Source organism: Colletotrichum godetiae (assembly GCF_030913485.1).
Source record: "Colletotrichum godetiae strain CBS 193.32 chromosome Unknown BDP55scaffold_81, whole genome shotgun sequence".
Taxonomy (NCBI): Eukaryota; Fungi; Ascomycota; class Sordariomycetes; order Glomerellales; family Glomerellaceae; genus Colletotrichum; species Colletotrichum godetiae.
The window spans coordinates 39025-64923 of record NW_026851329.1 but is presented as its reverse complement, the minus strand read 5'-3'; the positions used below and the strand labels follow the sequence as shown (position 1 = coordinate 64923).

Sequence of the window (25899 nt, the reverse complement as noted above, 5' to 3'; positions counted from 1 at the left end):
CTAACTAGCACCTTGTTCCATCTATATGCCCATTCCCGAAGCGCCTGTCCCTGTCCGCATCTATCCAAGCGGATTGTGGTGAGGTTGAAAAACTTCTCTGCCCATCTGTCCCATAATACATTTGACTCGTTATATCATGACTCTTTCAATGTCTTCCTAGTCAATAACCCCGACGCCCAATGCTGATGGAAAATAATACAGTCCTCTAAGTGGGAAAACCCTCGAATGTCCTCCAGTCCCGTCCAAATGAAACATCTTTTGTGAGCGCAAAGAATGCAGAAAGTGGTGTAAAACATTACAAATTAGGGGGGTTATGGTAGCGTAGACCAAGCAAGACAAGTTGTCAAAACTTGCCTCCAATGCCCATGGCATCGACGACGTGGGACTCCTTTTCGACGACCCAGCCGGTTTGCACGTAGTTGGAAAGCCAACTGACTTCGCGTCCGCGGTGGCCATCGCAGTCACGGCATCCGCGTCTCGCCATCTCGAGTCCGGTGACACCGTCCATGACGCCGCTTCTACCACCGACGGTCGCTCCCAGACCGGTCCAGCTGAGCCGGCGACTGTCCTTACGGGATCGGCGTGTCTGCGCGTAGTTTGCCATGGCAGCGAGCTCTCGCTTCTCAGCAATATCGCGGTCGATCATCATGACGTAGTCGAGGATGCTGCTGGGTGCTTGTGGTGACGAGGGATCGGGGAAGAGGGCCGAGAGATAGTCCGTCAAAAGCATCACGGGTCGCTGGTCGGGAACCCAATGACCAGAGGGTTGAGGAACCTGGTTCTGGATCACGAAAACCCCGCCGCAGAATCGGCCTTCAAGCTTCTTCTGGACAGAACGAAGAACACCCATCTGCGCGAATGGGTCGTTGGCATAGGCGAAGTGCTCGATATGAGGACCACGGTCTTCAACCACTGCGGTGGATCCGTCCTCGAAGCGGGTGACCTTGCGGCTGGTTTCCCCGAGAGGCGCTACGAATTCTGAAGCCGCGGCACCAAAAGTGTAAATCTCGAGTTTGGAGAGCTTTTCGGCCTGGATATCGGAGCAGAGGCGAGCAAGAACGTGTGCAACGGGGAGAGAACCGTTGTTGTGGGCGAGTACAGCGACACGGTGAACGGCGGCATCGAGGAGGGCGGTGCGGAGCTCGGTGTAGAGGGCGCGCGAGGCTTGGGTCTCGAATGGGAAGCACCGCTGGATCGCAAGGAGGAGCATGTCGAAAGGGAGACCGTAAGTTGCCATCTGGATACCGCTGAAAGAGCGTCCGAAAAGGCGGGCGAGACGAGGAATCGTGCATTGCGTGAGGTGGGTTGAGCTTCTCGGGTGTTAGTGGTTATGGGATCGCTGCTGAAGAGGTGGAAGAGAGGGGACTCACCTAGTACCCATTCCACCAATGAAGATCCATCTCTCCTCATCATCGTCGATGTCTTTCGTGCTGTTTCCGAACTCGTCGCAGCTGGACATGACTTCGTTTCCATTCATCAACCAACTCAGACCCAAAACCATGCTCATTGAGATTCCCAACCAAGCCCCGAATAGGATCCCCGGGAGAACGATGAATAAGGGGATGGCGAGTGTCACAATCCCAACCTCAACGATGGCCAGACTGAGTTGGACGACGATGTCCTTGAGGTGGCTCTTAGAGAGGTGTTGACGGTGGTTGGCGACGTGTGTTCTCAGCGAAGCCATCAGACCCGGCATCATCTGCCACATTTCCCGTAGATCTTCATGAAGCAATGGCAAAGTCGGCTTCTGTGCTAGTGGTACGGTCCCACAAGCTCCGTCGATGAGTGGCGGGATGTATGTGACTGAAGGCCCGCATGTCTTGATCGGTCCGCACGTGCTGTTCCTTGGTGATGTGCGTGGTGAGCCGGTGGGTGACTGGTACGATGGTGATCTCGATAACCACGGCATGACAGGCGAGGTTGTGGGAGATCTTTTTGCTGCTATGAACGGCATCGGAGCGAGTCTCATGGAAAAAAAAAATCAAAACGCGGGACGAAAGAAGGATATAGAGAGATGGTAGGTTGAAGGCAGGTATGTAGCTAAAGAGCTTGGAACGAAATCAAGGGGGTTCGATCAAGAAGTTAAGGTTACACCCATGAAGATTCACATGCAACCTGGTGTTCTTTTAATCTTCGTTGCGTTGTTGTTGTTGATGTCTCGTCGTTCACGCTGACTTTTAGTGCTTCCTCTCCCTTATCATTCCTCTTTCCGCTCGGGCAATCTTGTTGCAGACGCCGGCGCAGAGCGCTTGTTTGGTGGCGCATTCCTCGGCCAAATTCGCCCCGTGCCTTGACCATCTAGAATTAAGTCGTACCCTATTCGAGCCAGAGTGAGAAATTGGTTTAGGAAGTTTGTTTGGGTTGTCGTCGGGGCTGGTGTGTTTACTTTCGAGCTTATTCCACTGACAAGAATTGCTGCGATCTCACGAGGGGTTCATCGGACATTGTCTCCAAAGGGGCTGATTGGCGAGGTCTTACACGACAAGTTGATCACACGAATACCTAGTAGAACAAGAACCCCCAAAACTTAGCCTCCATCAGCCTTGCAGCCCTTCAAAGCCCTTGCAGCGGTCCGTCGATTCTCATCCGAACCCTGAGCAGAATTCAGATGGCATTGATCACCCCGGCTACTCGGGTTCCAGAGCCGGGTCGATCCCGTTGCGGCTGGAAGCTGGGGTCTTGCAGGAATTTCTTTGGGACGAATGTTGCACCGAGCAACAGACTTCCACCTTGCAGCCCTAAGAGGAAGAGGCGCACAGATGGGCCATTTCTTCTGCCCGTCCTTCTTCCGCTAAGCCTCTTGAGTTCAGGGTTCTGGTGAGCCTCAGGGGAACTAAAAGGCGAGAAGGCCATGGACTGTAAGCCCGGTATTTTCGTCTAAGCTTTAGCAGCGGACTTTAGCCGCATGCTCCCTTGCATGTGAAGTTCTGACGTAAGTTTGTCTAGTCTCCCGCGCCCGGCAGAGCACGTTTTTTTCTTTGTGCCCGGATGTTGAGCTTCGATCTCCGATGGGGCCGTGACTCCGGCGTAAGACTTCAGTCGAGCTTCGGCCCACCACTCGGCGATGGGAAGACGCGGGAGGACGAGAATCTCTGACACACTAACTAAAGCCAATTGAGTCTTGACCCCCAATATGATAGCGGAATTCACCCGTTTCAAGATCCCGAGGTTCCCAATTGGCACGGCATCTGCGGGTTAGGAATGGAACACTAATAACCCCCGGAGATATATGGGTCCCGAGACCCTCGACGACGCATATCAGGGCAGCGCATCCAAGGTGACCACATGCATTCTTTGGCAAGCTGCCCCCAGTCAGTATGTTTGCCTAGGAACAGAGAATCCTCAATCCAGGTGGGATTTCGCCTAGAATAGTAGGATCGGTTTGAGCTCTTTCTAGCCTTGGAGGTCAACGCCCACCTTCAAACACGAGGCGTTCAGCTTCTGTACTGGAAGGAGTCAAAGCACGGACTGAACGTGGCGGAGGCTTGCTATAGGCTGACCGTTATCAGTTTATCATTGATGGACTTGAAACTGTTTCTTTGAGACTGCCTGGTGCGTTGCAAATTGAATGTACATAGTCTTATGGGTATCAAACTGTGTTACTATGGCACTGAAGCCTGCGTGGTGGGGGTGAAAGCATAGCGGCCAAGCCGGCTCACGCGAGGCGCCTCTACCATGGTCTTGCCTAGCCTCCGTGAAGAATGCCATTGTAAATGTGGCAAAGAGAAACCGCGACGCTGATCAGCCGCTGCCAGCCACAGGTTCATCATGCCCGACGAGTTCAACGCCATTATTTCAGATAGGGGTTGCAACTCCAGCAACCGCGTTGTCAGAGACGACACTCGTCGAACAAGGCCTCAAGCCACGTGTGGCGAGATTGATTGGCTATCGAATTGACAGCTGTCTATCTAGTGATAATTACGCCTGCAAATGTATGTGCTATGGATACAAACCATGGAAACCTTCACTCACCTTGAGTAGAGAGAGATGATGAACCTGCCACTTTCGGAAGCCCATGAAATCTCAAGCATGGCCCTTGTTTTAGTGCACCATCCGATCTTGAGATCGGGATTCTGGGTCAGGCCTTGCATTTTTTTCTTCCTTTGGCAGTCCTTACCTTTAATCCCGTTGTATCCTTGAACTCGAGCTTCGATTTCGCGAAGCGTTAAACCGAAACCAATGCCAAAACCTGTCGAGGAGTCTAGCCGCCTATCAAACATTGCTCGATCAGACAAAGTATTACGGTTAACAAGTGTCCGGATTTTTTCTGATAACAACGACAATGTATCTACTGGGTCTCGTTCAAACCTCATAACTCGCCTGGGTGATCTATTCAACCATGAAGATGATGTCACTTGTCGCGGCGAATGGATGAACAGCAATACGTGGGTCAGCAAGTTGCATGTTACAAGTTGAGTACTGAGTACGGAGTAGGAAAATAAGACTATTGGCCGATAGTTACGGAGACAGCCTAACAATATTACAGAGTAAGTTAATTTGAGCGACCTGAAAATTTATTGGCCGATCAGCAACAACCATATGAGATACGGCAAAAAGAACATGGATGTTGAGTCAACATACTTCCTTGTCACCTTCGCTTGGCAGATCTAATTGCGACATTCTTTAGTCTCCCGATCTGGCCCGCGATAAGACCAGCATCAACCTGTAACGGCAATTGGTGTTTGAATACTCGTAGCCAGCGGCTTGCCTCTCAGAGCCTGTGGGATGCCCGCACAAGTTCCTTGATAGGCTGACGCGTTTCCACTGGGGTGTAAAAGTCAACTTGGTATCATCAGGGGCTGCCGAGTGGGTTTGGAAAATCATAAACTACGAAAGAAAATGCGAAAGTATCGGATAACATACCCCATATACTTGACGCACTCAATTGGGCAGTCCTACGGCTCATCATGGTCGTTTCAAAGTTTTCATAGGTCACTTATAGTAGAAAGCTGAAAATTTGGTATATGCAGGCTTAATGCTATTCAAGGTACTATGTACAGGAATGCAGAATGTGAGGTCGAGTTCCAAAAGGCGGAAACTCGTACCCCTAGAACCGTGCACCGGGCATGACACAGTAAGCCTGGATTACACATCTGGTGTCTATGATAAAAAAAAAAACAACTCCAACTTGAGACTCGTGAGACCATCATGATTGAAAGGACCATCTATGACCGCTTAGTCTTGCAACTCTTTCTTCTCCTCTACCAGCTTCGCTGCGTTGCACTGATTTAGTGAGCAGAGCGGCGGGCCTTGCGGGAGCGGCGGCGCTTGCAGCCAGCGCTGGGGGCCTTGGTAGGAGTAGCGACGGGGGCAGCAGCGGAGCTGGAGCTGGCAACAGCGGCAGCAGAGCTGACGGCAGTGGAGAGAGTGGTGGGCTGGGCAGCAGCGGCGGAGGTGGCGATGGGAGCAGCGGTGGTGGCAGCAGCGGAGGTGGCGGCGGCGGCAGCGGTGGAAGAGACAGCGGGAGCAGCGGCGGAGGAGGCGGGGGAGGAGCCGGAGCCGGAGCCACCGGTCCAGACCTCAGGGCCGGGAGCCTTGTAGGTGGAGGCATCGGCACTGTAGAGGTTGAAGTGGATTCCGGCGTCGGTGTACTTGTAGCCGGTGGTGAAGTCGAAGTTCTGGGGGGGGACGTCGGAGCCGGTACCAGTGATCTCCAACTGGGCGCACGAGGGGTAGAACTGAGCACCACGGGCAGGGTTGACGTCGTAGGTGGTGTCGGACTCGTGGTGGGCAATGATCTCCTGGCGGATGAGGTACTTGCCAGCCTTCAGCGTAGCAGGAATGGTGACCTTGGGAGAGATACCCTTGTTGGCAACAAGAGTCTCAACAGCCCACTTGCCGTTCTCGTAGGTGGACTCCTGGATCTTGGTCCAGATGGCCTCGGCACCGCTGCCCTCAGTGTAGGGAGCGATGTAGGTGCTGATGGGACCCTTGTGGGAGAGGTCGATGATGTCGTCACCGCGGCTGTTGTGGTACCACTCGAAGGTGAGGTCGTCACCAGCAGCGGCCTTGACGAAGCCAGTCTGGGCCTTGCCACCGTTGAGGTTGCAGACGATAGCGTCGCTGGTGATGTCCTTGACGGGGTTGTTGTTATCGGGGGAACGGATGTACTTGGTGGTACCGGTGCCGGTGGAACGGCCATCGCCCTGGTCCGCGCCGTTGACCCAGACGTCAATGACCATGGTGTGGGCGGCACAGGAGCCGATGAGGGTGGCAAGAGCCGCGGCGGTGAATGAGAACTGCATCTTGATGGTGATGGGGGAGTTTTCGGTCGAAAATTGGTTGGTTCTGAAGTGAAAGTGTTACTGAGGTTGTGCTTAGTGAGCGTGGGCGAACGTCTAGTTCGTAAATGAGTGTATGGCACAGCCAACAAGAGAGAGACTTGAGTACAGGGAAAGAATGACACCGATGTGATGATGGGGGAAAAAGAGAGAGTGTGAGAAAGCGTGTAAGAGTAGGACGAGGGACTTTTATAAGACGTGTGTATGCTGTTACGGTGGTAGGTAATTAGAGCCCCGTCCACAACATCTCCCAAGCCGTACGGATACCCATATCAGAGCTGCAGCCCATCTTTCCTGCTATAATCTCGAATCATCTATGCCCATCTCCGACCCAGGCCCATCTCACCGCACTAGATCAAGGTAGGCAGCCAATCTAGGACTGCATCTCGCCCCCTCATCGCGCGGCTAGAGCTGGCGATTCCGTCAGTTGCCCAGTAAGACGGCCTGCCAGGGCCCCTGACATCTGAGTGGCCTTAGTCCGCAATACAAAGTGTTGATGTGGACTCGTGAGGGGCTTGCCCTGGCGGTGCGTAGACTACGATGGAGTCTTTCGTCTCATCCTCCTCTCCTGCCAAGAGCTGCAGGAACGCTGCAAGACGTAGAGAATGAGATGAGGCTAATGGGTCCGTGGGGTGTTCTGCCCGTGGATAACGTGTTGGATCCCGCCAGGCCCTGTCAAGCCCTGCTGTTCGGCCGCAACCGAGGATGGATTCATTAATGAAGCCGTTGCGATTAAAGTGAGGATGGGGTCGTGAAACATGCAAACAGGGTGGCAGTGGATCATGGTGAGGCACCTTGCAGCGGCGCGGCTAACCCAAACAACCTTCTTGGGCCTTGATTCCCGGGGTTAGAGCGACTGGAAGACCCGGTCGAGTGGCCACACCCCCTCCTAGTCCCCGACAGGGAAACCCTCGAGGGGGATCCTCGCCATCCCCAAGCTGGTCAAGCACTCGCTTGAGAAACACGGTCGAACAAATGGAGACGTTCCCGTTGGTGGCTCGCAGCCTACTGGTGGACTAAGAACCACTTGACGGCTTGTCAACTTTGTTATCAGGCCCTCAGGGAGGTGACTTTAATAAAGTAGAATGCAGAAGGAAGCAGATAATCGCCCAGTTTCAGGTCGTTGATGCACGACGTGACGCTAGCATCGGTCATCACAAGTCGGCCAGACACAATACCCAGAACCTCTGGGTGCTACGTCGAATCACGGATGAATAGCATAGGCCAGTCTCAAGTGTATAGATCTGGACTCTGATTTGCAAGCCAGATGTCTCCATTGTTAAAATCGACGAGCTGATGAGAATAGGGCGTTGGCAGTGTCATAAGCAAGGGCAGCTTGCCCACCATGGAACTCTTCAAAGCATATTCAATAACGCAATGTTCTCAAGACGTGGGTGTGTAAGAGCGTGACTGATGAAGAAATAATAAAGATCTGGGGAACGGGTGGAGAGAGTGAGTGACACGGACAAGAGAAAAGGATCGTTGTGGGATCGAGAGAATAGGAGAGAGCAAGAGAGAAACCAGCGGAGATTATTGCGTGAAAAATGTGTCGGAGCCGGGCCCGGACATGCACGTCAATCAATTTAGGGATCGATTCTGGGAAGCTGGCTGGGACTCTGGGAGCCTCTGTTGAACCGAGCTGAGAAGCCAACCTGATCTGAGACGAACAGTCAGGCCGGTCTGTTGGTCCCACCCCCAACTTCCGAGCCATGCGGCATGAGCTCGTACCTTTGATGCGAGGATCGGCTGAACTGGCGTGCCGTGTCTGTGGATGAGATATGGAAGTGGAGGGCGAACAATGCGGTGACGATGATGGCATGTGTATGTCGTCCTACGATCGTATGTTGCATCGTCTTCATCTTGCTGGCCACGGCACATCATTGCGACTCTGTGGTGTCTGCACTATGCTGGGCTGTAAAAAGGGCTGTCCGCTGAGCAGTCTAGCCGCTGCGGTGAATTAAGCGGCGAGAACCACACTATTTCCCTGCTCGGATTCCTGGTAGCCGCCGATGGCTACCGAAGAATCAAGCATGCGGGCAAACGCTCAAGAAAGATTCCTCTGGGGGATGGAAGGAATCTGTGGGGGGCGAGTTTGCGACTCGGCTGAACTCTGAAGCGCAAACTCGATAAAAAGGGGCCAGTCCCACCCTCCGGCTGGTGTGTAAAGACCAGTTGGGCATGCGGTGGTGGAGATTGAGTAGAGAAAAACCATGCTGGGTTCGGATGATGGGCCAACTTGGGGGCATGGCAAACTCATTTCGCAAGAACCTGGCAGATCCGCCCGGCGTTGGTGATGATGCTTGCTAGCAGGACTGCGGCGATGCAAGTTTATTGAGTGGTCTGCGGACTAGGCATCGGAGTATTTGTGTCCCGTCTGCAAATTTCTACCGTCCACCGCCCAATTCTTTGCGGTGTGAGTGAATAGGGGGCGGCCGAGGTGAGTACGAGTTATGATTGTGGGAACTTTGGAAGCTCGGAAAGACTCCAGGCCACGGGTCTGCTGAATAAGGAGGGCATCTTCCGCGGATTCCGCACGTGGCCGAGGAGTTGACAAAGTCCTTTAAACGCGACGCACTCGTACCCGTACCAAGACTTGCCCTTTGGGTTGGAACTGAGGCGGGAGTGTAAGGTATTAACAAGTTGTCAAAACTCTTCAGTCAGCCAAAGACATGGTGTCACTTCAAGCTTCAAGCGTGCCCGCGCCAGTGGGTGAGGATCGATGTGTACCGGACTAAGACACGGGGCTCGACACTGACAGCGCTTCTGAATCGAGCTTACATTCGATTGGCGATTGGTGTGGCTCTCAAAAGCAACGGTGTGTCTCTCTTACAGTTGCCCTCCACATGACGGTTCTTGGCAGCGACAAGTAAACAAGGTGTGTCTTTCGTGCCGGTGGGTGCCGGTGGGAGGTGGAACTTGGGAGTGGACGTATGGGCAGCGGAGTGGTGTCCAACCAGGGAGAAAAAAAATGGGGGGTTTGTTTGCGCCTCTATCCCTATCTGTGTGTCTGTGTGAAATGAGGTGCGGTAGGAGGGAGAGGAGAGTTGGGAGGATGGGTACGGGTGGATTACAAACCAAAAAACATCGTGGACACGTCTGTACGGGGGACGTGGAAAAAGAGGAACGGATGTGGTCAAAATAAACACCATGCACAAGAGCACCACTTGTCATCCAGAAATGCGGTGTACGGATACCTTAACGATAGAGTTATAGAAAACCTTGAACTCTATTGAGGAAAGACTTCTGTTTGTCGGCCAAATCGGCCGGGGACGGCATGTGTTGCCGGATTCCCACCTTTTGACACAGTTTTTGTTGGCGGCAAAAGTGAGCCGGTGCGTGGGCACTGGGCAGTCAATCATACAAGCGGATCTTAAGGTTCTCTTGCTGCTGGGCATTGCCCTGTGCTTGCTGCGAAACGGCATTCTGCTGCTCGTTGCACTTTGGCTTTTTTTTTCCATCCCTTGGCAACCGGGGGATATTCACCTAGCAAATGTTATGCTTTGCCCTAGTCAGCGAATTGGAATTCGAACTCTTGGAGAACACTGGTTATTGATGCCTTAGATTGAGACCAAAGTTGCCAGGCATCAAGTAACTCTTATCTTATCTCTTGCAGCACTTGCTCGGATCGCAACGTCACCAACGCAAATGTTTGTCGCATTGCAATAGCATCAAATGCCAGCAGCACAGCACACCTTCACCCATTGCACCAATTGACCCAAACAACCAAAGAACAAGACGCCAACAAAATACATCCTGCGAACTCGGCCGATCCCATATCATCGTCATGTCGGAGCCTCAGAAGTCTGGGACGGTTGCGCCCGAAAAAGTCGACGAGACATACACGGAGAGCAAGGCCAAGTTCGAAGGGTAGGCCGCGCTGCTTGCTACATCCAACTTTGTGACAGTCGCTCAATCATATCGTGTAGGAAAGCGAAGAGCGAGTACTTTGATCCTTGTCAAGAGCTTGCGCAGAAGAGCATCAAATGCCTGCACCGGAATGGGGGAGACAAGACCATGTGCGGAGACTACTTCCAGTAAGCGCGAGTTTCTACCTACTCTCTGTTGATCAGGGCTGTATTGGTCGTCCGTTGAGCTGCAGGATAAGCCGGGGCTAACTTCACATCACAGAGCATACCGAGATTGCAAGAAGGCCTGGGTATACGACTTTCCCCCTTCCCTCCGTTGGCATCGCTAGCCATATTTTCAGACGCTAATTCTACGACAGTTCGACAAGCTTAGAGAAGAACGAAAGGCAAAGGGTGCTTGGTGGTGATGTAAATGGATTCGATTGACGTATGCCAACGCCGATATGATACCGAGACCAACCGAGCCGAATCACGTCGAGGATGTCCTTGCAAGGCCAAGAAGATACGGCGTTGTACATTTTGTAAAACAACATGCATGCATGGAAAGGAGTTATCATGTGTATGAGTAATTCGGTCATGTTTCAAGATAGATACCAGCTCTTCTCTTTGGGTTCAATGGCTGCTGATAGAGCAAGCCTGCTATGTGCCTGCATGCCGAGTCCAGGCAGTGCTACGGCGAGACTACTAGTCTCTGGATGTTAAAGAAAGAGCGCTTGATGGGCCCAACTTGTTTATGCCATAAGGTAGTCCGAAAGTCTCCGTAGAATCCATGACCAGCTCCGGGCTTTCAGCCGTCAGGATCGGCCGGATCGGCGTCGGGCCTTCGGGAGGAACGTGGCCGGGCCACGGCGCCGGAATCCTAAACGAACAGTGGGGGAAACCGGCATTTCGGGAAGAGTATTTACCCGAGCAACCAATCAAGCGACACAATCCCCATCCCTAAACGTCTCACAAGCTCCTGCTGCACTCTTACAGCACAGTGCCCCTCCAAAGCTAATTCTGCCCCGCCATCCGATCAGAAGCATCACCATGTCCTGGAACCGGCCTCAGCTGAGGAGCGGCACCGATCTGCAGCTGCAGTCAGCTTTCAATGACGGACAATGGGCCAACGCCATCCGTCTCGCTGAGCAGCGATTCCGGACCTTCAAGGATCCTTATTTCGAGGTTTGCTCTCATCTCACCGCCAAATGTGACCCGAAAAATAGAACTAACCACATCATTCAGGCTGTGAAAACATGCGCCGAAAGTCAGTTGGACTCACCTTTGGAAAAGGCGTCACCCTTTATTGCCATCCGGAAGCTGGTTCAAGATCCGACCGCCGTGAGGGACCCCGACACTCTGGAGTTGCTTGAGTGGGCTTCCGAGGAGTTTATTGGGGACCAGGACTTTTCCAAGACCTTTGGCCCCTTGAAGCTGCGCTACGTCAAAGCCAAGCCCAAGGACAAAAACGGTGGTACGAGATGCTTGGAATCATGTCTACTACACTGGGACTTGATTAGCGCACAGCAGGTGAGTTTGCCCTGAGCCTAGAAAGGACTGAAGATGCTGATGCGCGCAAACAGATTGCAGCAGTGCTCGACAAGTCATTTCCTCAAGAAAGAAGCTTCCTTTTCTGGAACATCGCCATTACGCATCTACTAGCTGTAAGTCCTCGGTCCTGCCAAACACTTCAGAAACAGACTAATTCCAAGCAAGACCAATGAGCAATGTCCAGCTGGAAAGAAGCAGCTCTATGGCATGCTTGCCCTGAAGCAAATGCAGCGTGCTGCTCAATTTGCCGAACAGGTAAGAATGGTGGCAATAATTCACTACGGCGACTAATTTAGTCGGCAGAGTGGCGCCGAGAAGAATGGCGAAGTCTCCGACCGAGCCATCAAGACGGAAGAAGAGATCCTCCTCTTCTACCGCATTCTCGAGGCCCATGGCTCTAATGCCGAGTGGGAGGCGGCCCTGAAGGGCCCTACCCTCAACCCTGTCCACCAATTCAGGAAAGGACGCAAAGACTTGTTTCTGCAGGCGATAGAAGTTCTCGAGCGGAAGGGGCAGTGGAAAACTGTCTACGACCTATGCAAGGATTGTTTGTCAACGACAGACGAGAACCAAAAGCTGAGCCTTCTTGCTTGTGACTATGCGGTGTGGAAGAAATTCCTCAATGCCGCGGGCCAGATAGGACAAACCCAAGAGTAAGTCGAACCCCTTTAACGAATGCCGACTTTTCCTAATGTTAGCAGGGCTTCTGTCGAGGTTGCCGAACTCATCAACCGCTTCCTGACTCAAGAGGGTGTGCGATCCATCTACAAGCGCAACGTCCGCCTGGCAAAGGTTGAAGCTGCGTTTCTCTTCCCCAAGACCACGCAGCTAGGCTCAACAGCCAAGTCAAACGAATTCGAGGAACTGCGCCAGTACATTGAGGTCGAGTGCGAATCGCCTGCCTGTTTCGACGACGTCAGGGGTTTTGTCGAGCGACTTCCGCCACAGGAGATCAAAGCCCTTGCGTATGACTTCCTTATTGGACTGTCAGAAGAGTCTCAGGATGCTGCGAGATCAGCATCTGTGAAAGCTCTTGCATACAAGCTGCAATACCTCGGACTGTCTTCCCCCAAGACCCTCGATCGTGTCCCGAATGAGAATGTCAAGAAACCAAATGATTGGAAGTGTATCACTTGCAACACCACCAACAAGTCATCTACCTGCACAGCCTGTGTCAAGAAACTCCTGGAGTCAGCCTTGAACCTGTACTCCTCCCTCATCAACTCTACCGAGATTGGCCACCTCGATTGTGTACCGGAACTTGCTATCCTCGCAGCATCATGTTGTGTGAGGTTGAGCGGCGCTCACGAGCGTGGTATCGACAACCCCACCTCGTTGTCAAAGAACGGCAGACCAAATTGTTTGCTCCAGGCTGCCCTCATCATCGAGGACCAGCTCACCAGAACACCAAAGCACACCCGACTCACACTAGTTCTGGTGCGCATCTACCTTGTGCTGGGATGCGCTTCCCGTGCTCGTGAAGTGTGGGATACCACAGACGTGAAGCGCACCATTATCGATTCTCTTGGCCCCTACTTCTTCGACCGCCTATCCACCATCGCGCCAACTTTGGTTCTTCCGCCAAACAGACCTGAGAGAGGACTCATGCAGGGACTGAAATCTCATTACCGGGCGTCTCTCAAGCTGAGAATGCCTAGAAGGCTGGCTGATGCTTTTGAGGCCGAGAGCTACACTGCCATTCTCGACATCCCCAGTTACACTGAGCGGCTGAGGGCCAGCTGCACGCTTGTGATGGGATATGTGGAGGAGTCTCAAGCTGCTAGAGCACTAGATATTCGCAGCGACTCGATATTCGAAGAGCCGGCGATTGGTGAGTGATGTCCATGCTGACCTCGGTTCTCGTGTCGTCCCCTAGTGCTGACTATCGTTTGTAGACGAAATTACCGATGGCTCTGTGCTGAACGAGGTAATTGACTACGGATCTGTACCTGACTTAGAGGCTGCCTCGAGCCGCCCTATATACGACGTTCTGCGGCTGGGACCTGATCCATCGGTATGACTCCTATCACCCTACTGGATACATGCACTTTTCCTAATGATTTAATCAGAACCTGCGTTCCCACTTGGCTCTCGCTGCAGAAAGGTTCTTCGAGATCATGACATTCAAAGCCGCTTCGTCTTACAAGGTGGCCAACACCGCACAAACGACAGCAGCAGAGCTGACCTTCGTCCTGGAATCCCTCCAGCGCCTGGGCAATACCCTCAGCAGATTCCTCCACACCCGCGGGAAGAATCTCACGCAGCAGGAGGAAACGTACTACGAAGTCATCTCACTTCTGACTACCCTGATTTCCCTCTCCGTCTCCGCCAGTAGAAACCCGCCGCCTCCCGAACTTCTGGCAAGCATCGTGTCCGCGATTAAGTCGGGCCTGGAGGTTCTCCGCGCGCAAGCGCTCTCGACGTCAGCTGATGCAGAAGGGTCCAAGTTGCTCCTGATGCTGGGCTCGCTGCATGGTCTGTCGATTCTTCGCGACGCTGCCGCTGCCGTGAAGCTGGCCACGTCTTACATTGTGACTTTCAACGACCGTGAGAAGGAGAGGGACCGCTCTGGGCAGAGCAACGTGCCCAAGGATGTCATGGCCCAAGTCAAGACACTCGAGGCTGCAGCTGGCACTGCTTTCACGGAAGGCAAGGCGCGCGTTGCTTTCTTGAAGCAGGAAAGTAGCACGCTGAACGCTAAGCTGAGCTCCTGGACGTTCGAGACAGAGTCTGGAGACGACTTATCAAACCAGATACGCGAGGTGGCAGGGTCCCACGTCGATGTTTGGTCACAGCGGGTGACCGACAGCTGGCGCACGAACGTGAAGGGTTGGGAATCGGTGCGATGGGAGTAAACGCCTCATTTCATTCATGATGTATCCATACCCATCCATTGTTTTGTTTCAAGTCGCCTGGAGTAGGAGGCTATCACTCGAAAACTCAGGAGCCCAAAAATAGAGAACCGTCATATCGTACATTGAATGATTATTACGCCGGATATGCTTTTTTTCGTATCGCCTGCCATCCCAAAACTCCACACAATGCTAAAGGGGCCACGCAAGCGGCCCGGGCCTTCCGACAGGGCGGAAGCATATTCGTCCGATCACGCCCTGTGGTTGGGCGGATTCAATGATGCCCCCGGATCCTCCTTCAAGTGGCTCATCACATATGATGCCTTGACGGCCTAGTTGTAACCCGATTGACTTCCCCTCCTCTTGTGTTGATTCTTGCGCTGGAACTCTTCCTGCTCTTCGCGCAGGGTCATCCAGACCCAGAACCAGCACAGCATCTCGAGGAAGGCAAAGGTCAAGAAGACACGATTCTTTAGGCCGTCGCCACCCCAGGTTGAAGGTGTATAGCGCGGGTTGTTCGACTGGACCGAGGGGTGGGCGAAGCGACTGCCGCCTTTCGAGGTTCCGCCATAAAGGGGGGACGAAGGGCCGAAGAGGAAGGTGTAGAGGACGAAACCGAAGGACATGACCATGCGTGTCGGTGCTAGAATCGGGTTGTCAGAGATGCTTCGACGACAGACATAGGAAAGAGGAGCATGTTGCTTACCCTGTGTTCCCCAGTGGTAAATCAACCAGACTTCTTCGGGCATGCTAAGGGTCACGAGGTCGCTGATGCCGAGTATTCCAAGCACAGCGGCGAGGAAAGCGAGGGCCGGAGATCTGTTTTCGAAGCTTCGCGCATGAGGCTGAAGAAAACGTGTTAGCACGCGAAAGATAGACAGTGAACCACGAGGAAGGCTTCGGAGACTGACCATGCCCATTGACTCGCCTAGCACGTAGACCATCGCCTGGTCTGCGATGGTGGCCGGGTTCGTCAAGAAGAAGTATGCGAGGGTGATGTGGAAAAGGGAGAGGGAGGTGATGATGGTTTTCGCTGATATGATCGCCATGGTTGCGGTTTCTTGCGATGCGCTGTATTCATCAAGGAGAGGAATTGAAGCAAGCTGGTTGAGAGAGATCGAGAGGGGGACAATTGACGTCGCAATCGTAGGCGCAGTCGCGTAGAACAAGAAAAGAATGGATACGCCAGCCCAGCGCATGTCTTATCGGAGAGCACAAACGAGGTGAGCTAATCCTGTAGCTGGGAGGCTTATCGATCTGGAGCTTCTCATTCGTCCCATCAGTTGAGACAGGGCGAGGCTTCAGCGCCGTTCAGCGGTCTTCTAGCGGACCTGCTCCCTGCTAGCGCTGTCCCTCTTTATACCAGCCGCGCTGAGCTAAACTTGCTTCAGCAGAAGGTGCAGCTTTGGTGGGGGGGGGGGTGGGGTCCGTTCCTGATTGTGTCCTGTCCGGACCAGGAGGTTTGAGGTGGGATGGAAAAAGGTCCTGCGGATTTGTTCACTTGACCAAACATCCCTGAGCTAAACAAACCCCACCACTTTATTCCACCCGACTACGATTCTTGAACCATCAACGGCGAAATATGGCAGCTGATGAGGTCATGCCGCTCGAGAAAGCGCGGCACATCAAATACTGGCAACGCTGCCACAAGACCTTCCTCCCGCACCAGTACACATCGTCCGACAGCACGCGCATAGCTCTCAGCTTCTTCATCCTCGCTGCCCTCGACATCCTCTCCCCCTCCGAGCCGACCAAGGATGCCCCCCATCTCCTCACTCTCGCCGATCGAGCTGCCGCGCGCAAGTTCATTCTAGGCCTCTACCACCCCGGCGGCGGCTTCTGCGGCTCCCCGAACCATGCTCTGCCGAGTGACTTATACGCCGGCTGGGATTTCGAAAAGGGAGCGTCCAAGACGAGGAACGCGAGCTCTGCGAATCTGGCCTCGACGTACTTTGCGCTGTTGATATTGGCCATTGTCGCGGACGGGCCAGAGGAAGCCGAGAGCGCTTTTGCGGGCGTGGATCGCGTTGCAACGTTGCGGTGGTTGAGGCGGCTGCAGCGGACTGACGGCAGCTTTGGCGAGCTTGTGCTGGATGATGGGGCCATTGCAGGTGGGAGGGACATGCGGCTGTGCTTTCTGGCTGCCACGATACGGTGGGCTCTGAGGGGCGATGCCAAGGAGGGGGATGAGGACTGGGTGGAGGACATTGACGTTGATGGCCTCGTTCGGCACATCCGCCAAGGACAGACCTATGACGGTGGACTCGCTGAGAGCTCTCATGCAAACGAATCTCATGGTATGCTCCTGCTATAAAGGTGACGATGTTCCCAGTTCAAAGCTGATATGAGGTTGAAGCTGGCTACGCGTGGTGCGCCATCAGCGCGCTAGCCCTCCTCGATCGACCCCCCGACCAGAGTGAAACTCCACACGAAAGCCAGACACTCAAGCAAGGCGTTCCGGAGGCCTCTTTGCTGGTCAAGTTTCTGGTTTACCGTCAATTTGAATACCTTGAGAAAGAAGACGACTCGGACGACCCAGATCACGCCAACTTTGCGCTGCCTGCGTCGTTGAGCGAGCTGACATTAGATCCAAACCTGCGCTTTGTTGGGTTCAATGGAAGATGCAACAAGGTTGCAGATACGTGCTATTGCTGGTGGGTCGGAGGAACATTACAGGTAAAGGGGCATTGTTGTCAACTGCTGATAACAACAGTTTGCTGACGTCTTTAGATGCTTGGTCACACCGATCTCATCGACGCTGAGCCGTCACGACGCTTCATCACCCGCAAAACACAGCATCTCATCGGTGGGTTCTCCAAGTATCCTGGAGGCCCGCCAGACATTTATCACGGTTTTCTTGGCCTAGCTGCGCTTGCAATCATGGGAGACCCAGACCTAAAGCCATTTGATGCATCCATATGCGCAACAGATGCGACTGTGCGTAACATCATATTTGCGAGGAACGGGCTCATAAAAGCTACCAAGCAGACCCAAATCTGATAAAGTGTTCATCCCGGCGTGATGTGGTCAACTGTGAGCATTTGCTGACGGGAATTGGGAAATATCGCAAAGCACATTGGGCGAGTAACAGCGAGGTTCTGAAATCCTATGAGAGAAGCATGTAAAGCGTTGACGCGAAGTCTTTTCTTCGTTGCATAAAAATCTCACACCCTCTGTTTGGTACAAGGTATCCTCTAAGTATAGTACATGTCGCCAGAAGGGAAATATACAGAAAGAAAGAAAAAAAAAACACTAGGAGAGCTTTTGCCTGGGACCGTCCCTTTGAGCGTGTTTGATCAGAAACCGCAGTAAACATTTCATCTTGAGAGAAACTATCCATCATCCTCGATGATGGACGATAGAAGGGTAGTTGTAGTGGATCATAGCGGGACAGGGGCGGCTGAGGCTTTTGGCGTTACCGGAGGAGCCTCCTCCTCCTGTGCCTGCTCTGCTAGAGCCTCTGTCTCGCTGTCTTCAATAATTTGCTCCTCGATGCGCTCTCCTGGGCCCCCGACAACGGGACTGAAAGCGTCAACCTCCTCAATCTCTTCTTCCGCTTCTTCGCCCTCTTCCTCTTCCTGTATGGGAGCTTCGCCTGACCGACGTCCGATACCAGAAGCACTTGCACTCCGTGAATGGTTGGAACTTGTGCTCCGTGAGCTTCCTCCGCCTGCGCCGCCGCCGCCTCCACTACCACCTCCGCCAAAGGCCAGCATTGGACCCTTGAAGATGTTCCGCTTTCGCTTGGCAAATTGAATGCCCCCTCCTAGAGCAAAGGGGTTAGGCGAGCCTGGAGCTTGCATTCCCGATGTTGCTGGTGGCGGTGGCATGCCCTCGTTGAATAAAGCAAGGGGAGCCGGGGGACCAGGACCTCGAACTAGACGGATATTCGACGGGAAAGCGGTTGCGGTGGGAGTGGCAGGGAGAACTTTGACGGAGTGATGGGGCGACTGTCCGCGCTGAAGGGTGTTCTTGGACATGGAAGTCGATACCGACCCGTTGGAGCTTGTTGATGAAGCTTTGGAATGAGAGTGATGATGGTGAGGCATTGAGCGGATGGATGAGACTGATGACGAAGTGGACTTGCGGCCCCTCAAACCTGCCGAGGAGCGTCGCATAGTAGTCCGTGGGGTCATGGGAGATGGCGACAATGATTGTCGCTTATAGGATGTTGTGATCCGGGACGGTACCCGTGAGGGAGCAGAGCCTCCACCTGATGCCGGACTGCTGAAGCCCCCAGACCCTCCGTGACTTGGCAAAGCCTTGTTGGCATGGCCATTAGCCACTACACCACGGGGCAGTCCTGCCTTTCCTTGAGGGGCCGCAGCATCCGTTGTTGGGTATTTGCTTGTCTGCGGGCGCGGACTTGTGTCCTTGGAGTGTTTACTGCTACTGCCCGCAACACTGCCGTTTTTATCGACCAGGTTAGGCGTCGAGTGACTTCCTCTCTTGTTTGCGTGCCGTCCCCTTCGGGTATTCTCGAAGAACCAGTGCGTCCAATTTTTCCAATGTGCAATAATGGCCTGTGAGGGCTTCTTGCGTACTTTTTGTTGTTGTTCAGGGGGTCGCTCTGGCGTCCCGTTAGCCGCCAAAGCTTCCGATGTAGTCACTAGATGAAGGGTCGAACCCCGAGATCTCGCGCTACGGATCACACCCTCCTTAGGGGGCGGAACCGGGCGACGATGTCTAGACGTACTGGCAGACCGGATCGAATCCTTATCGATTGGTGGAGGTGGTTCCTCTGTATCTGGACTTCCGTTTTCCTTGCTGTGCTCGGGCAGGCCGGGCAAGTCCCCCAAGTCGGAGTAATGCGCACTTCTCCTCTCTGACCGGCCTCTTGTCCGTGGCGTTATAGGCCCGTCTTCGAGTCTGATGAAGCGGTTTGTCAGCCCGCCGTCCTCGTCGACCTCTTGCAACACGGGCGCAATCCGTTCGAGTCTGCTGGATGCGGCGGATAGACGACGCAGGCTCCTATTCTCAGCTTCCCTTTCTCGTCGTTTCCTATCCCTCCTCTTGACTTTCCGCTGTTCCTTTTCGATAAGCAGCGTCCACCAGCCAGCCAAAGCGTCGCACCGCTGAGCCAACACGCTTTCGATGATAGAGTCAATATCAACACCCGCTCCCCGCATGCGCTGAAGAGTCTCCTTCTCTAGATGCGTTGAGAAAGGTGGTGGCCTTTGTAACTTTAGGATTGCCTGTTGTGCTGGGGAGTGTTCGGCGAGAAAAGGGTTGGTGAGGATGTCGGGGAGGGAGGGTCGAAGTAGGGGTCGCTTCGAGAGTAGAGACTTGAGTAATGGAATGGCGGCAGGAGGGAGATGATCGGGGAACTTCGGTTCTTCGCTGAGGATCTTTGTCCGTGTAACGGTGTCGTCGTCATCGTCGAACGGTAGCTCTCCGCAAAGCAGAGCATACAGGATAACACCAAGACTCCAAACATCGACTTTTTCTCCGGCGTACTTCTCGCCTTTGAGCATTTCGGGCGCCGAGTAGCATATTGTGCCGCAAAACGTCTGCAGGTAGTTAGATTTGCCCTCGTATTCCCTGGTGAAACCAAAATCCACAAGTTTGACGTTCTCGTGCTTGTCAAACAGTATGTTTTCTAGCTTCAGGTCACGATGGACACATGACTGTTGATGTACGTATGCGACAGCTCCAACGAGTTGGGCGAAAATCTTCTGGACTTTGTGGACGGGGAGGGGGCCATGTTCGAGGAGATAGTTGTAGAGCTCATCGCCTATTGAGTTTTTGTCAACCGCCAATTTCCATGTCAGCAATAAAACGGTAAAGCCTACCAGCACAGTATTCCAATACCAACCACACCAGGTTCTCAGTGACTATGACCTCATACAGTCTGGCGATATGCGGGTGGACGAATTGTCTGTGGTGGTGTATCTCGCGTGCGAGGTTCGAGTCCCCTTTGTTTGCGGACTTGAGAACGACCTGTACCCCAGTCATCAGTATTGCCAACCAAGAATCGATATGATTGTCCCATGGCGTCGGCCGTTGCGTACCTTAGAGCCATTGGTGAGCTTGTGAGATGCCAAGTAGACCTTGCCAAAAGAACCTTTTCCGATGAGACGACCGAGCGTGTAGTTGCCGACGGAGCTGAGGTCTTTGTTGGAAAATTCGCTGGAGGCAGTGGAGGTTAGCCTAGGATTCACACCGGAGCGGGCGGATAGTGGAACTCACTCGAGGAGCTCCTGGTACGAGCGAGCAAGCTGTCACAAGGGTTGTTAGCCAAAGAGTCGACTTGGTGGACCATGACGCAAGGCGATTGGGAGGGTCGCGAAAGAAAGCCATGGTATGACGGGAAGTGGTATTTTGGGTGACGCACCTTGGCCTTGCGACTCAGGGCCTCGGCGTTTCCTCTGTTGGCCTGCATCCCTTCGCAAGGCGATGACCAGGCACGTCAAAGCCGACCGAAGCGAAGCCAGGCAAAGCGGGCGGGCTCGAGCAAGACAGACGGCAACTCGACTTTGAGAATCGGGGTTCGGGTCCGGGCAGGCGTGAGGAGGTTTAGAATCGACGTCTCGGGAGCTCACGATGGCGCGCAAAGAGTGCAAGCTGCATCTAGAACAAGCAAGATGAGAGGAAGGGATTGAATGGCCCTGTTGGGGATCGAGTGCGCGTGGGACAGGTTGTCGAAGGATTACGGCGTTGCAGTTGAAGCTGTTGGTGAGCGCAAGTTGAGGTTGGCAGCTCCAGGATCGTGGAATGTAATGGCTGGGGAAGTTTGCTGAATTCACGAACGGCCCCTGTCTGGAAAGGTAGCGTCCAGTGCTAATTGGGAGTCAGGAATCAGTGCTCGATTGCTGCTGATAGATGTGGTAAGGTATGGCGAGGCAAGGCGGGAAGTGAGTACCTCAGGAAAGACGGGAAACGGAACGGACCAGGTACCTGGGGGAGGTACCCCCATTTCAGCGCTCCAACCAAGTGCGTCCCAGAGAGGCAGGGAGCAGCGGTCAAGTGGGTCGCCCGGCGATTGACACACGACTAAGGTACCTCACCTCAGGTATCTATTCGTACCTACCGAGAGTACAGCACTACGGAGAACCTACATCAAGGCGAGGGAAGGGTCGTCAAATAGTCTTCCTTCTGTGAGGACATAGACTGGAACTCGAGGTAAGGTACATTGCCGTGATTGCCCAAGATCAGCAGGTCTGGGGAAGGAATGGGCGCGACCCTGTTCCCTCGGCGGTCTGGAATTCTTCGGTTGCAGAGTTCTAGCAATGCCAGCTGCCAATGTTTTCCCCGGATTGAATACTCCGTACTATCCATGTGGTCTCGACTGGGCATCAATGACCGCCTTGCTCGGGCCGCTTAGATTGACCTTTGGAGGAAGTTGAGCTCAATAGAGTCATCAGGTACGAGGAGACGAGACGATGGCATTTGGCCGTTTGCAAGTGAGAGAATGGTCACGTTGACCATATCTTAAAACAAGTTGTTTCAGTCGGTTTGCACAGATTGCAAGAGGAGCTTTGATACTACAGTCGTCGGTGGAGGTCTAGTGAGGCTAGGCAAAATATATACTTGAGACCAGGCTCATTATTTGCCAGCACTAAAGATATTCTTCATCACATCATTGTACGCCTGACGAGCGGGGCGAGACCTCGTTACAAGAGGAGACAGTACTTTCAAAAAGCAGCAGTGAAATCAGGGTTACTGACTTCAAGATTCAAACGTTCGTCAGCATCTCCATCTCCAAGTCTACACTGTACCTCGTTTGTCTGAGACGCTCACTGAGACTGCACTGATGAGGCTCTCCCCCCACTGCCGTCTCATTGGATCGAGGGACCAACCTGAAAAGCTTGGATCATCTCCTGCCCCTGCGGGAACATGGGGGTGGCTGATAGCCTAAAAGTCCGTGCCTGTGGCTGGAGCCAATGACGGGAGCTTGGGATGGAATGACCTCATTCCACCTCATTCTCAGACCTCTCTGGTTATCTGAGTCTTATCATTCGTATCACTTTATCGCACCTCTTCGTGAGGCTTGACTCTTGACCTGAGCTCCCAAGTTGATCTCCGCCCACTTCGTTCCGACACCGCTCCGGTTGCGGTTGCACCATAGCCAAGTCTTCGGGAAACTCTCACGCCCGCCGCCGGCCATTAGTGATTTGTAGCGGCGCCCCCATCTCTCCAATTGAGACTACTATCCTCTGGTCGATGCTCTGAGAACCGTCAAAATAACCAACCCTTTCATAGGCTTAAGCTCCGCCACCACCATGCATGTCTCTCAACTGCTGACCTTGAGCTCTGTGCTCTCATTTGCCGCTGCTTCGCGCATTCAGCAGCCCATCGGCGTTGAATCTTCCCCGCAGGCTCCAAGCTCATCGCCCTCATCCGCTGCTCCATCTTGGCGCGACGACCTCATCTCTTTACATCGATCTCTCATTGAGATCCCCTCCATCTCAGGCAATGAGAGCGCCGCTGGAAAGTTCCTGGTCGATTATCTGACCGGCCGGGGCTATGTCTCGTCTCTGCAATTCCTGCCGCCGCGCAACAACAAGACGGAGGAGACCCCGCGGTTTAATGTTCTGGCCTGGAAGACGAACCAACGCCAGCCAACCCCTCGCATTGTGGTCACATCGCATTACGATGTTGTGCCGCCTCATATCCCCTACGGCATATCCGACGACAAAATAACCCCCGACACTCGTATTAGTGGAAGAGGAAGCGTTGATGCCAAGGCCAGCGTTGCTGCTCAGATTATTGCTCTCGAGGATTTGTTCGAGGCCGGCAAAGTCAAACCCGAAGATGCTATGCTCTTGTTCGTTATCGGCGAGGAGGACACTGGCGATGGAATGCGTTTCTTCTCCGATTCTCTTCAGGAAGCCGACCCGCCGGTGCAATTTGGCTCCGTCATTTTCGGGGAGCCTACGGAGAACAAGCTCGCTTGCGGCCACAAGGGCGGCGTCTTTTGCGATATCTCGGCCAAGGGTGTTGCTGGACACTCTGGCTACCCATGGCTCGGCAAGTCGGCCAACGAAATCATGATCAAGGCCCTCGCCAAAATCATCACGACAGATCTCGGAAGCACCGACAAGTGGGGCAACACCACTGTGAATGTTGGCCAGTTCAACGGTGGCGTTGCTCAGAATGTTATTCCTGCTGCTGCCCTGGCAAGGATAGCTGTTCGGGTCGCCATTGGCCCCGAAAAGGACGGCGGCAACATCGTCAAGGAGAGAATCCAGAAGATTCTTGACGATACCGATGCCGAGTCCCTCGAGCTGACATGCACTCACGGATATGGCGTGGTGGAGGCCAACTGTGACGTTGATGGTGAGATCCCCTGCGCTTGAATTCCACAGTCCAAGCAGTATGAACAATTACTGACCGTTCATGGCATAGGATTTGATACCCTTGTGGCCAACTATGGCACTGATATCCCGAACCTGAAAGGCTCGCATACCCGCTATCTATATGGACCAGGCACTATTTTGGTTGCACATGGTCGCAACGAGAACATCACCGTTGCCGAGCTTGAAGAATCCGTGGGAGGGTACCAAAAGCTGATCCTGCATGCGCTTAAGGACTCTGCTTAGTATCATGCGACGGTTTCCAGGCTGCACCCTGCTGTTACGCCATATCCCTTATAGACGAAATCTAATTTTGTACATACACTTGACTTCAGCCTCCAACTCAAAATGATCATCATCATCCATGCTTAAAAAAAATAAAAAAATTAACAGATGCCCACTACTGGCCGACAACCTGCGCCCATCTCTCGGGCATGATGTGACGGAAATCAAATTGACCCTCGGAATTCTTCACTACAGCACCCCTCTCCGTAACAACAGCATCGATCAGGTCATGCGGAGTAACATCAAAAGCAGGGTTCCAGACATTGACACGCTGATCTGCCGTCGCTACACGCGCTGTCTGAGTCACATCGACGCTTCCATCGACCTGAACGACTGCACCGGAAACCTGCGTGAGTTCTTCCCCCTTGCGTTCCTCAATCTTAATACCGGCGCCGGTCTGGGTCTCGAGATCGATGCTGGTGGTGGGCGCGGCAACGATGAACTTGACGCCGTGGTGCTTGGCCAGAACGGCGAGTTGATAGGTTCCTATCTTATTGGCAGTGTCACCGTTGCGGACAACGCGGTCAGCACCAACGATGACGGCGGCGATGTTCATCTTGTCCTTTTGCAAGTTGAACAGCGCAGCAGCCATGGAGTCTGTGATGAGAGTGCTGGGGATGTTCTCGTAGACAAGTTCAAAGGCGGTCAGCCTGCTACCTTGGTTGTAGGGTCTTGTCTCGGTACAGTAGGCGTGCTTGAGAAGGTTGTTGGACCAGAGTGTTCTGATGATGCCAAGGGCGGTTCCATGGCCAGAGGTCGCCAGAGAGCCGGTGTTGCAGTGAGTGAGAACGGACACCTTGGAGTCGGGAGAGGCACCAGCTACCTCTCTCAACCACTGAGCTCCATGGTCACCAATAGACAGGTTGGTCTGAAGATCTTTTTGCAGGATCTTCTCGGCTTCCTCGATGTACGCAGCAATGACAGTCTTGGAGTCATCCAGAGGCGCGCTTCTAATACGGGCTTTGAGTTGGTTGATGGCGTTGGTCAAATCGACTGCAGTCGGTCTGCTCTCCTTGAGGTAATCCAAACGCGAGTCGATGTAAGTGACGGTTTCTTGAGATGAAGAGGCAGTGCAGCTGCCGTTGTGTAGCTCGACAGCATGGGCGAGGGCGGCGACAATAGCAATGGCAGGGGCACCACGAACTCTCATAGACTTGATACAGTCAAAAGCCTCTTCGCTGGTGGACACCTCATCGTAATGGAATTCATGAGGTAGTCTCAGTTGGTCCAGGACCTCGAGACGACCACGAGTGTACTTGACAGCTTGAAGTCCCGACATCTTGAAATCGAGCAAGAATGATGACGGTGTTGGAGAAAAAGGACGTAAAAGGGATCTCGCTTTAAGAAATGCTAGGTAAAGTAAGGTAGGGCACTTCCAGGTTCCTGATTTAAGGCAGAGGAGGGGCAATTCTTCCCAAATCAAAACCAAAAGAAAAGATTCTGCCGTGCCCCTCCATCGGCATGCAGCAAGCAGCGTCATCTTGGACCAACCATTCCAGCACCGGCCCGCACACCGCTTTCGGCGAATCATCGGAGGCTGAGCTACCAAGGTACCTACCAGGCCGGGGCCGACCAGGGGTCCCGCCGTTTCGGCTGCCGTTGGCCGGCGCATTTCGCCAGCTTCCAATCCTCCCGTCCACACACCCAAGGCTCCAATTCCAACAAACGGGTCCCCCTTTCAAGTTCCAGCTCCAAGCTCGCTGAATCGCGTCCAGCGCCCCGTCCCCACCGAAGCTAGAACCTCACCGAGGCGAGTTGTACACCTTGCATTCGACCGGCACCCACCCGC

General features: G+C 53.6%; 9 protein-coding genes across 9 annotated transcripts; 4 read left to right on the top strand and 5 right to left on the bottom strand.

Moving 5' to 3' along the window:
* Positions 1-343: 343 nt before the first annotated feature.
* On the bottom strand, positions 344-1708 carry BDP55DRAFT_698654 (uncharacterized protein; the record flags this gene model as incomplete). The annotated part of the gene is made up of 2 exons (XM_060577798.1): positions 344-1310; positions 1371-1708. The coding sequence occupies 2 exons, from the start codon at positions 1706-1708 to the stop codon at positions 344-346; spliced, it is 1305 nt and encodes a 434-aa protein (XP_060422734.1).
* Positions 1709-5228: 3520 nt separating this feature from the next.
* BDP55DRAFT_566108 (family 61 glycosyl hydrolase) lies at positions 5229-6245 on the bottom strand (the record flags this gene model as incomplete). The annotated part of the gene is made up of 2 exons (XM_060570483.1): positions 5229-5288; positions 5460-6245. 2 exons carry the CDS (start codon positions 6243-6245, stop codon positions 5229-5231), a joined length of 846 nt encoding a protein of 281 aa, XP_060422733.1.
* Positions 6246-10065: 3820 nt separating this feature from the next.
* BDP55DRAFT_734483 (cytochrome c oxidase-assembly factor cox-23) lies at positions 10066-10554 on the top strand (the record flags this gene model as incomplete). The annotated part of the gene is made up of 4 exons (XM_060580211.1): positions 10066-10148; positions 10208-10315; positions 10410-10437; positions 10507-10554. The coding sequence occupies 4 exons, from the start codon at positions 10066-10068 to the stop codon at positions 10552-10554; spliced, it is 267 nt and encodes an 88-aa protein (XP_060422732.1).
* Positions 10555-11176: 622 nt separating this feature from the next.
* Positions 11177-14532, top strand: BDP55DRAFT_734482 (N-acetyltransferase B complex non catalytic subunit; the record flags this gene model as incomplete). Its single annotated transcript, XM_060580210.1, has 8 exons — positions 11177-11311; positions 11372-11656; positions 11710-11790; positions 11843-11932; positions 11981-12330; positions 12379-13508; positions 13573-13691; positions 13747-14532. 8 exons carry the CDS (start codon positions 11177-11179, stop codon positions 14530-14532), a joined length of 2976 nt encoding a protein of 991 aa, XP_060422731.1.
* A 2-nt stretch (positions 14533-14534) lies between these two features.
* Positions 14535-15463, bottom strand: BDP55DRAFT_683952 (increased loss of mitochondrial DNA protein 1). Its single transcript, XM_060576371.1, has 4 exons — positions 15441-15463; positions 15236-15374; positions 14860-15172; positions 14535-14803 (listed from the first exon to the last, which is right to left on the bottom strand). Exons 1-3 carry the CDS (start codon positions 15447-15449, stop codon positions 14862-14864), a joined length of 459 nt encoding a protein of 152 aa, XP_060422730.1. The 5' UTR covers positions 15450-15463; the 3' UTR covers positions 14535-14803; positions 14860-14861.
* Positions 15464-16111: 648 nt separating this feature from the next.
* On the top strand, positions 16112-17529 carry BDP55DRAFT_566062 (prenyltransferase and squalene oxidase; the record flags this gene model as incomplete). Its single annotated transcript, XM_060570476.1, has 3 exons — positions 16112-16826; positions 16886-17205; positions 17260-17529. 3 exons carry the CDS (start codon positions 16112-16114, stop codon positions 17527-17529), a joined length of 1305 nt encoding a protein of 434 aa, XP_060422729.1.
* A 380-nt stretch (positions 17530-17909) lies between these two features.
* On the bottom strand, positions 17910-20911 carry BDP55DRAFT_566029 (uncharacterized protein; the record flags this gene model as incomplete). The annotated part of the gene is made up of 5 exons (XM_060570473.1): positions 17910-20263; positions 20322-20469; positions 20541-20658; positions 20719-20747; positions 20864-20911. 5 exons carry the CDS (start codon positions 20909-20911, stop codon positions 17910-17912), a joined length of 2697 nt encoding a protein of 898 aa, XP_060422728.1.
* Positions 20912-22485: 1574 nt separating this feature from the next.
* On the top strand, positions 22486-24148 carry BDP55DRAFT_414111 (uncharacterized protein). Its single transcript, XM_060567396.1, has 2 exons — positions 22486-23808; positions 23878-24148. The coding sequence occupies exons 1-2, from the start codon at positions 22752-22754 to the stop codon at positions 24069-24071; spliced, it is 1251 nt and encodes a 416-aa protein (XP_060422727.1). The 5' UTR covers positions 22486-22751; the 3' UTR covers positions 24072-24148.
* A 77-nt stretch (positions 24149-24225) lies between these two features.
* Positions 24226-25389, bottom strand: BDP55DRAFT_566074 (S-methyl-5-thioribose-1-phosphate isomerase; the record flags this gene model as incomplete). Its single annotated transcript, XM_060570478.1, has 1 exon — positions 24226-25389. One exon carries the CDS (start codon positions 25387-25389, stop codon positions 24226-24228), a length of 1164 nt encoding a protein of 387 aa, XP_060422726.1.
* Positions 25390-25899: the final 510 nt, after the last annotated feature.